This window comes from Etheostoma spectabile, chromosome 8 (assembly GCF_008692095.1).
Source record: "Etheostoma spectabile isolate EspeVRDwgs_2016 chromosome 8, UIUC_Espe_1.0, whole genome shotgun sequence".
Taxonomy (NCBI): Eukaryota; Metazoa; Chordata; class Actinopteri; order Perciformes; family Percidae; genus Etheostoma; species Etheostoma spectabile.
Window position 1 is genome coordinate 27,115,507 of NC_045740.1, and position 11,154 is coordinate 27,126,660.

The 11,154-nt window shown below is 40.2% G+C and overlaps 1 protein-coding gene across 1 annotated transcript in view; it reads left to right on the forward strand.

Moving 5' to 3' along the window:
- Positions 1 to 11,154, forward strand: part of tango6 (transport and golgi organization 6 homolog (Drosophila)) — a 40,782-nt gene that overhangs the window by 14,483 nt on the left and 15,145 nt on the right. The window contains exons 8-15 of the mRNA XM_032523314.1: positions 450 to 562; positions 1,412 to 1,588; positions 1,882 to 2,008; positions 3,191 to 3,394; positions 4,352 to 4,495; positions 5,435 to 5,923; positions 8,116 to 8,173; positions 8,339 to 8,497. Of these exons, the coding sequence (XP_032379205.1) occupies positions 450 to 562; positions 1,412 to 1,588; positions 1,882 to 2,008; positions 3,191 to 3,394; positions 4,352 to 4,495; positions 5,435 to 5,923; positions 8,116 to 8,173; positions 8,339 to 8,497 (1,471 nt within the window). The remainder of the gene's footprint in view (positions 1 to 449; positions 563 to 1,411; positions 1,589 to 1,881; positions 2,009 to 3,190; positions 3,395 to 4,351; positions 4,496 to 5,434; positions 5,924 to 8,115; positions 8,174 to 8,338; positions 8,498 to 11,154) is intronic.

An 11,154-nucleotide genomic window follows, 5' to 3' on the forward strand; every position in this document is an offset into this window, starting at 1 on the left:
TTCCTAGGCAGATATTGACTTGGGACTATATTGGGTGGAAACATGTTTGAACAAGATCTAGAAAAGATTATTCACGTTTTTTATTTTGTGTAGGATAGACTACTGCAAGGCATTTCTTACTGGTATTCCCAAGAAGACCATAAAACAGTTGCAAGTCCTTCAAAATGCTGAGGAGAGAGCACAATACTCCAATTCTATAATCCTTGCACTGGCTTCCGGTTGCATTTAGAATCAATTTCAAGGCCCTTCTAATTGCCTAGCGATGTGTGTGCATATCCAAAAACCTATATTGAATTTGAAATATTGTCATATCCTGAATAATAGTGATATATTGGTGTGCATGTGAACATACCCAGTGATGTTCCCTGCTATCACAGTATTTTTCTTACTAATTAATACTTTATGCCTCTCACAGTGTTTTTGATGTAATTTCTTTGTTCTTGTGTCAGATCTGGGTGGTTGGAAACAGTCCGTCAGCTTGTCTTCTCAAAGCCCTAGAACAAGTTCTTCCTGTTATCTTTACACTCTTCTGTTTCACCAAGCAGAATGTCTCCCATCTACGGTAAGGGTTTCTGTGTTATTAACTGTACATTTCCATGTACAAGTATCTAAAAAATAACAAAACATCCTTAACTTTACAATACGTGTTGCAACCATCCAAGAAGAACTGTACCATGTGTGAGCCCATTAACTACAAAACATGTATATTTTTTACCATTTTTGGTACTTTCTAGATTGGTTTTCCAATCATTAGTGTTTTTTTTAATATAATTTTTCAAAGGCATTTTACATACACAAATGTCATGGAAGCAGACTTATTTTTAGTTCAGTGAACATAAACAGATAAATGGTATAAACATGTTACAGCAGTTTTATAGTATTACAGGTTCCCACTGAAGAGAGAGAAAAATATATATATTTATACATACACGCACAAGTACACATATAAACATACATACACTTTAGTTAGACAGTCATTAGTGTTACTTTATTGCAATACAGTGTGACCTTATTGCACAGCGCTGTGGAGATAGGTCTGGCAATGCAAGATTAATTCAAACTCAATCCCACACACTGCGCCAAATACTCAATAGAGCATTGATATGGATTAATCTGGTGCTGGAAATAACAAATTCACTATTTTCCCCTGTTTGAGTAATATTTGGTTAAAAGAGGGGCCAGACATGAATAAGAATAAGAGTTTGTCATCAGTAGAAACCAGTTGTCTTGGGACTTGTCACAGACAAGATAGAGAAGTCAAAGAATTGACAGACGGACTGACACAATGTTGTTGTTTTTTTTGTTGTCAATAAAATTGGCTGTCTGGCAAGAAATGTAAAGTATACATGAATCCCAGTAAATCTGCTCTAAAGTAAGACTGGGCTGTTTGAATCTGCTCTGTGCTCAACAGCGCCCCCTGTCAGGAGATTTTGCTGTGGTACCTGAGCCACACTGAGACGCTTGCAGCCCTGTCAGCACTGAGGCAGCTTGCAGGTCTGCAGGGAGACAAGAACGAAGTGGCGGCAGACTTCCACTTCTCCCCGGGCAGTGATGGAGGAGCCAGACTCAGCTCCAGAGAGAGCTGCAGGTAACTGATACTCAGAAACGCTTGTGATTTATCTGACTCTATGTACTGTATGTGCAATGGACATGCTCTGATGAAAGAGCACTGCCTTAACTGTATATTGTGTTGTTAAGAAAGGACACTTGTTGCTTAATGAAGAATATGTAAGCTCTTTTTAACATGTCCTGGGCCAGTCAGCAACAGTTAAAGAGCCACACTTTATTTATCTCATTCCACTGTGATGATGACTGTTAGTATAACTTGCCTCTCTTCATTCCTCCAGTGTCTTCCATCACTTCTCTCTTCTTGTCTCCCAGTGAAGAAGACGATGCTCTGTATGAGAAGCTGTCAGGAGAGCAGTGGAGGCTGGAGTGTCTGATGCAGCTGCTGGCTGAACTCAAAGACTCTGACCTGCCCGGAGACTTCTTCCTGGACCTGCTGCAGGTAAGGTCTACACTAGTCTCAGCCAGACCTATCTCCACAGTGCTATGGAATAAGGTATGGCTACACCACAGATACATTCCAGGATAAGAGAAAAAAACACTCTGGGTTGTTTGCATTTCTTTAAACCAATCCCAGTCGTTTTGGACTGTTCACACAATACAGGAAAGTGAGCTTTTTAAAGTAGCTGGGTGGTTAAACATCATTTACTTATACTAGTGTATCAGCAGTCTATTTAGGGATGTAAAGGTATGGAAATGTCTGTCTGACATTAAATCCAGGAATGTTTAATTACAACTCCAACATGAAGTAAACTTCATGAAGTTGTATTTGACATTACATATGAAGTTTGATATTCTGAAATATAAGCAAATAATAATGCACATTAATAAGCATCTGACTTACTATGAGCGTTATTTACCAAAACTAAATATTATAGCCACCAGCATATAACAAGAAACAATATTAAGAATGACTTTTATGGTAATTATTACAGAGAAATTAATGTAACATATTGCTAAGTAACACAAACTGAGAATAAGCCACATCTATTACAAGGATTAAACACAGATTTCCACACCGTGGTAATCCAACAAAATAATATATTATATTTTAAATGAAAACCGCAATTGCTACTGTCAACATTTCTACCGTGGTTTGCCGTAACACTGGTAACCGTTACATCCCTAGTGTACTTCTTCCACAGAAATTCAGCCAATTGGCCCCAAAACGTCCAAGTTAGAGAGTAAATGCTATAAACTTATTCTTTGTAAATCTTTACAATCTTTCCCCAAAATAACCAAGCAAGCCTGCCTTGCTGCACGATCCAAATTTTTTTTTTCGCAACTTGCCATTTTCAGCGTGTAGCTCGCTAGCTTAAAGTTTTTTGTATTTTTTTCCCGAGGCGAAGGGATTTTGAGATCAACAAAACACAGAGAGCGGAAGGTGAGGGATGCGTGGGTGAGCCATGCACCGGATGTCAGGCAATTATCCTGTAAAACATGATTCAATCTAGTGTAACAAAATAATCCCCATTGTGTTTATATTGAACTCTGTGGATATTTTGAGGTTGTAGTGTGTGTAAATAGTATTTTATTGTACAGTGTTTCAGTGCTTTGTTCTGTCCACGTGATAGGAGAAGGTAACCTCTGGGGACAGTCCATCATTTACTTGCTTCTCTTGCAGGAGCTGGCCAGCTGGGCAGCTGCAGCAGACGAAGAAAAGAAAGGTGAACAGGAGTTGGACGTCTCAGCCATGACACTCCTGGAGGTGGAGCAGCAGCTGCTGGGCCCAGCTGCGAGGCAAGGCCAGAGATTCGCTCTGCTTCAGGTGTTGGCTGTGATGGTCGAGTGTGTGCAGCATACTGTGCTGCTGAGAAAAACCTCACAGGTGAGTAGAGAAATATGCACCCAGCAGGAGGAGCAAAAAATGGCGTTATATTATCTGTTGTTTGTTTTATTTTCCGTTGCTAGTTAGAGTTGTCTGGTTCAAATCACAAAATTATTTTGACAGAGTTTTGATGCAATGCAAAATATCCCAACTGTTATCCCAACTAACCCTAACCCTAACTCTTTGTTTACAACTTTTGTTAGTAATGGTCACACATACGTACTTGATTGTAGAAAAAAGTAAGACTGGAAGTAAACGGTGAAGAAAACCTAACATATAATATACTGTAGATGACTTGGCTTGTTTTTGTAGAACTTCACCATGTACAGTACATTCAGGCATCTGGCCTGGTTACAACAGCCTTTGTGCCCTAAATTCATGTTTTGTTAAAAGATTACATCATTTAATGACAGGGAAATTGCACTTTTATGTTGAAACTGGTCTTAGAGAATAATTTGAGTGTCACGTCCTACCCTCTGTTAGGTGTTAGTTCAGGCTCCTGGGATTGCATCTCTCCGTCTACCGCATATTTCAAATTCAAATGGGTCTGTGTTCATGTGGGACTGTTTGTAATGGAAGCAGGCCACATTGAGTCATGCTGCCACACAAAAATAGCCTAATTGCTTCATTTCTAGTTGGGGGGATGTTACTAGCGTTACAGGTGTTGGCTGTCTGTCTGGCTGCTATTTTAGGACCAACAAGCATTCCCTAGATTAAAAAATGAGCTGAAAAACTGGCCTCACCTCACAGGATGATGTCTTATTTTTAGATGTATTACCTTTAGAGGACTGAATGTTTTCTGGGAATTTTCCGAAAAGCTTTGAAAAGATGCCTTAGTACTTCCTGTTAAATTTAGCCCTAGTTTTTATTACTTATTTCATTTAATTTTAGACAAATTTCAACCCCTGGATCTCTTACTGTGTATTATGTGTCTCCATGATTCTGTACTTTCTCCAGGTGGTGGGCTTCATGGTGTCCCTGCTTAAAAGGGCCTGTGTGGGTCTGGATCCGGCCAATGGTCCAAATCGTGGGAACCCAGTAGAGAGCCAGACACTGAGCATGGGGATGGGCATAGTGGCCACTATGCTGTCTGGATCTCAGGTACTCACAACTGAAAACTCCACATATTAACGTGTTGGTTTTCTACCTTATGATGGATGTACTGTGTTTTCTTTGCAATCGGAAACTGAGAATTTATAGCTGATGTTCACTTACTTCCTTATAGCTGATGCTCGTTTGTGTGTGTGTGTGTGTGTGTGTGTGTGTGTGTGTGTGTGTGTGTGTGTGTGTGTGTTGTGTGTGTGTGTGTGTGGTGTGTGTGTGTGTGTGTGTGTGTGTGTGTGTGTGGTGTGTGGTGTGTGTGTGGGTTGTGTGTGTGTGTGTGTGTGGTGTGTGTGTGTGGTGTGTGTGTGGTGGTGTGGGTGTGTGTACGTACTTGATAACTACCAGTTTTTTTTTTTTTAATTATAGGCCTGTGTTATCTAAAAGATTTGTAGTGTCGTGGCTTAGTATTTAAATGATTTTGACATTGTGGATGAGGTCATTATAATTCAATGTCCGCCCGCTATGGTATGAGATTATATAGTAAGTCAATAGGTAGCAGCAGCTTAAAGAGTACAATAAAGGTTGTTAGTGGGTTCAATCAGGTTATATCCACTACGTTCCACTTCGGGGATTTTTTCAGGTGCCGCCGGAAATTCCACAGGATGTCTTTTATTCCGGCCGGATGTCAAGTTACCTTCCAGTTTCTTTGTGTTGTATTGTTAAATGCTCCTCAGATCTCTGCAGGGTGAATCCAGACAGCTAGCTAGACTTTCAGTCCAATCTGAGTTGTCTGTTTCATGACTTAAACAACCTTTGAACGTACACATTCCATCCAAACAAGTTCTTTCCCAAGGCTATTTTGTAGAGGCACCGTTGCTCCGTCCGGTGCGTAGGACTTGTGGTGTAGACTTGCCAGACTCTCCTCTGCAGTGCTGTGGAGGCGGTAAGCACACCCTGCTCTCTCCCATTTCAACCTCTCCTCTTTTAATATTACAGCTTAGTGCAGAGGACTACTCTTCAATGGCCAGACTGCTCCCACCACTGGAGATGCTGTCTCAGAAGCACCCCGAGGTGGTCATCCAGGAGTTGGCATCCAACCTCAGAGCTATCATTGCCACTCACGGTGCCTACTGGCCTGAAAGCCTCACCGATATTGCTCAGCGCTCCAGAAACCCAGAAACAACAACAATGAACAACAGTGTTTTTGGGAAAAAGCAAACCACGCAAACAGAAACAAGCGACTCACAGACTAGTCCGCATTCATCTCCCCCAGGCAGTAATTCACCTAGCAACACCCACATCAGACACCCAGCCTCCTCTGGAAGGTCTGCAGCAGCAGGCCCTCCTACTAAGCCCTTTTCTGATTGGCTGCTAGAAGCATGTGACCCGGACGTGCCGACCAGAGCGTTCGCCCTGAGGGTCCTGACCCAGATGATGCGAAAGGAAAACCCAGAGGCTGTCCAGGCACAGGAGAAAGTCCTGATGGTGGGTTGCTTGGTTATGTACGTTAACTCTTTTATTCTTGTTTTAGTATTTAGTCAGTTATGATGCTCTGTAAATATTGATAAACAATTTTTATCATTATTGTTTTCTGAGAACTTACTTGTACGTTTTTTAAAGACATGGTAGGTAAAAAGTTAAATAAATATTGGGGTTGTTCATTAAAATCATTCAAAAAAAATTTCTTCCCACTTCAGCTCAAGTCAAACTTGAGTTAAACTAGCATTGAAACTATATCAATGTTGAGTAGGTCCTCAGCAATGCAAGGTGTGACCCTTTTTTGTACTTCATCATTACCAGTGTGGAGAACATTATTTATATTCTGGGTATCTCCAGCCTCTCTGGCCCTAATGCAATAAGTTACACATGAGTAACAAATCAAAATGAATGTAGAAAAGTGTATAAAAATGTGATATTAGAGAAATGTTAGGACATAAATAATAGAGAAATCGCTAGTATGTCTTTTGTTGATGAATGCCATCAATGGTATACTCAAACCTGTTCACATAACAACCTTGTTGCTTACACAAACATTATCTAGGAATTATGCACATTTTACAATAATAATTGGTATTAATTAATGGTAATTGTAATTTGTTAACACTAGACATTCCTTTTTATAGTGTACCTGTGAAAATGAGACTAATGCATGACATGAATTAACTGATGCATTTCCTGTTTCTGTGCAAGCTCAAGTAGATGTGCAGATCAGACTTTATCTTTGGTCAACTCTCACTTTCAAATGTGCATGTTCAAAGCTTGATCACTCTGTTAATATGTAGTTATTACCCACGTGCTAACAGTGACGTTGCGTCCTCTTTCATGGTTGAATTAGCTTGACGGAAGTTGAATGTGAGCATACCTTAAGGCTGTGATTAGACCAAAAACAGCAATAGCTGCAATATACAAAAACAAAAGCAGCCTCTTCATACTTGATGTGCATTTCATTGAGCCTATAGCATGTGTAAGGGGTTACAATGCAGGGTACTGAAGAAGCAAATGTCAGGTCGTCTGGCAAAGATTGTTGGACCTGGCTCACATTTTGCAGCAACACATTGTAAAGCCATCTAACAAATTAGATACATCCAACATCAGAGGTAGATTATCCATGCGGAGGATGAAATGATTGTGGCTATGAAATGCAAAATTCGGTCTGATACTAAAAGGCGGTGCACGATTTTAGGGTCTGATGAGCCTTCAAACTAGCCTTCTACCTCCTGGATTGTATTCAGTTATCTCAGGGGTATCTGAAGAAACACAAACGCTATTCTTGGTCTGAACGCTTGACTTCATATTTTTGAGAAATTGAAGATTTTCTCATTTGCTTTAATAGCATTCTTAGCAATTATTCTAAAAACTGGGTCAAGGTGCTTCCACACTGCCTTCAGCATTTAGCCACGTTGGATGTTGCTTGGTTAAAACTGTCTCCATCTGTTGCCTTAGCCACCTATTAGACATTGTGCTATTGCTGCATGCACTGTAAGTGTGCACCAGTAGTGTGTAGGTAGCAGTATTATCTGTCTCTCCTGGGACATTATGGGCAAACATGTATAATAAATGAGGCGGTTGAGCCTTTTTTCCCAGAGGGAGCGAGAGGGGTGTGCTCTAGGGACTTGTTAAGGTGGTAGGGGCAAGAAAGGAGTACAACTAATTTAGTATTCTCTCTAGTCACAACCCCCCTCCCGTGTGCACCATAGATAACCTTCAACCCCCTACTGTTACAGAAGAAACCCTTTTATTGATTTCCTCCCTTTTGTGTCTTGTGGTTGGGCTAAGTTCTCCAATATTCCAGAGGCTAACTTTGATATGTTCTATGCTCCCTCCATACTTTACCCAAAACTCCAGCACATTCTATCCAGCATGTCTAAGAAACCCCCTGTTTTTCCAGTCCCCCATCTTCCCCTTACCCAATCAAACCTATATCTTCAAGGACCCCTTTAAGTACCTGGGGGTAATGCTTTCATTATTCTCTTTGATGGTGGGTCATATTGTTTTTAATGTATTCGGTGCAGTGCCAGTATTGATCCTCTTTTGTTCGTCTGAAAAATTCCATATTGTTGACATTTTTTAAATTTTTTTCACACACAAATGGTAGACTATTCCCAGAAAGCAGACTGTATATAACTATACACCAGTCTCTGTGGTGATTAATCATGCTAATGGTGTGTCTTCTCCAGCTCTTCTTAGAAAACCTGGAGCATGAAGACTCATTCATCTACCTGTCAGCTATTCAAGGTAAAATAATGATGCAGCTTGGCCCAATGTGATGTTTTCATTGATTTTTATGGTTATTAATCTACATAAACAGTCTGTTTAACACACCCATGCTGTTATCTGCCTAGCTGAAGTGGTTGTCAGCAACTCTTGAAAGCAAATGGACTGAGTATGACCTGTCTTTAGGGTTGTCTGCATTGGCTGATTCCTACCCAGAGAGGATTCTGGCTAGGCTCCTAAAAGACTTTCAACATGGTCCCTCACTCCCTACATCCAACAAGGAGCACTCCCTGGAAACCCGCCTGAAAGTGGGAGAAGTCCTGATGAGGGCGAGCAGGGCTATGGGTGAGCATTATCAGTTGGTTGTTCACATCCATGTTTGTATGACTAGACCTGTAACAATATTCAGTTAACTTGATACCCATTTCCTGACCCCTAAAAAGACACCAATTAATGTGATATATACTGTAAATTACACTCAATGTATTCTCGCATTGCCAGACCTATCTCCACTGTGATGTGGAGTAAGGTCTGGCCACGCCACATATACATTCCAGGATAGGAGAAAAAAACATTCTGGGTTGTTTGCATTTCTAAAACCAGTCACACTCACCAAGGGCGGCGCTAAGCTCTAGACAAAGGGACAGTGGCTCTGCAAAATAGTCTTCGGAAGGAACTTTTTTTTAGTGAAACATTTGTACCCCGCAAAAGAAAACGCCACATGTAATATTGAATTAAGTTTTCTGTACACAATACAGTAACATGATCTATTTAAATGATTACATATAGCTGAATACATGGTTTATTTATTTTGCTCTTACCAGTGTACTTAGTCCACAGCAATCCTCTTTAGTCTGTTCCACAACATCCCAGTCAGAGAGTAAATGCCATAAACATATTCCTTGTAAATCTTTACAATCATTCCCCCGAAAGAACCAAGCAGGCCTGCATGGTTGCAGTATCCAAATTTTCTTCAAAACCTGCCATTTTCATCATGTAGCTTGCTTGCTTGCTTGAAGTTTGTTGTCGTTTCCCAAAGTGAGTGGAGTTTGAGAACGGCTACGTATGGTGAAAGGTGAGGGAAATCGATGTCAGGGCATTTTTCTGGAAATGTATCCAGACTAGGCTCCATGTTATCACAAGGGATAATTTAGCATTTTGGGAAATCCACTTATTTGCTTTCTTTTCAATAGTTAAGTGAAAAGATCGATACCACTCTCATATCTGTTGAAGTGTGGATGTCCGTTTGTCCATCTGTCAATCCATCCACAAGGTCCATTTCCAGAGCCTTTCACTTGGAGATATTTTTCCCTGCTACGTTATCTTTTTGTGCTGGGTCTTTTTTTGCCAGATATTTGAAGCTTACTGCTTCTAATGCAAGAAACCAATTCAACTGGGAACGTTGGGTGGACGGGCGCTGGAGTCTCATGCAAAAAGAGTTGCTCCGTGTCTTGTTTCCTGTTAACATTGATAGTGCCAGAGCCAACGGTTTGTGCTGGCTCTATTTCTTGGTGAGCAGCCAAACATAGTGATGTTGTTCGGTTTAGTACCATTTTGTGCCTTTATTGAGACCAAAGCCAAAGCGTAGTTGTATGCAACCTCAAAAGGAATGTTTGCAATCTGCCATAATACGGAAAGAAGTGATAGGGAGGCACAGATCTGGTGGCATTTCAAGCAACGCCAATGAAAGGATACACTTCCTGTCTCCTAAGTAGGCGTGGCATTGTTTGAAAGTGTATGACCGTCGTGTAGATGAATGAAAAATTATATTTGTTTAATTTATTAGATTTGTTTGCTAACAGATTTACACAGCTAAAAGACACACTTGGCATTACAGAGATTAGTTTTCTTAGGGCGTTCACAAACGCTTGTAGTTTATCGTTGCTTATCTGTGTTGCCAGATCAGCTTTAGTAAGAGCCACATTTCCAGAGCAATGTGTAAAGAGATAATATGTCGCTAAAGCTGAATGTTGTTTGCTTTTTAAAAGGCCTAAAATCTCTTTTAAAAACAAACCTTAACTTATGTGTTGTACTAACCGTTTCAGTGCTTGAAATTAGTTTACTAAAGTCTTAGGTCATATATGATTAAGTTAGGTAGTATATGTCTGAAATTAAATTTGTAAAATTGCTTTTTGAGTTGGGGTTTTGTCACACATCGCATGGACGCCCTGGTGCGTCTTCTGTCCTCAGAAGGTTAAATAACAAACAATTTAATTAAAGGTTAAAGTGGCTATATGTATCTTTCAGTTTGTGTTGGTTTTAGCAGCTACTTTGGACAAAAGCAGTAGTGTTTTTATCACAATTGCTTTTGTAAAGGTCTTTTCTTTTACGGTGCTGTATTACCGAGTTAGAGTTACCGGGAGATCATATAGTTGACATGATTGTTTTGCTCAGACGGAAAATCATTCATTTACAATAAGACACATACATGACAGATGCATTGTTGCATTTCAAGTGTTGTGGTAACTTTGTCTCGCTCATGTTAACGCTATCACTGTCACTGTGTCACAAGCCAAAGTATTAGTAGTTTGGTGTAGCAACTAACGTAATAATAACTTCAATTCATATAGCGCATTTCATAAAACCCAAGGACGCTTTAAACAACTACAGGGGGGCAAGAGAAAAGAAAAAGGTAGGCCAACACAAACACAACTAAAATGAATAAAACGTCTACCCTAAATGGAAGGGGGACATAATTTAATGTTGGCTACTAATGTACAACCAAATTGCACAATCCAAAGTTATTTGATGAAATAGACATATTACATAACTTCAGGGCCGGTTTTAAATCATTTACAATCCCGCAATTGTCTCCATCTGTTGAAAGCTCGACCGAGTGTGGGTCTCGCCCATCGTCATTCCCTTTAGTTTTTAGTTGTTCTTCATTTATTTCTTTTTTTTCTGTCGGCCATAACTACAGCAGATAACTTCTTAAAGCAACACTATGTAACACTACGTATGTTTGGGGTGGCAGAAGCTCAGTCCGTAGGGAGTTGGGTTGG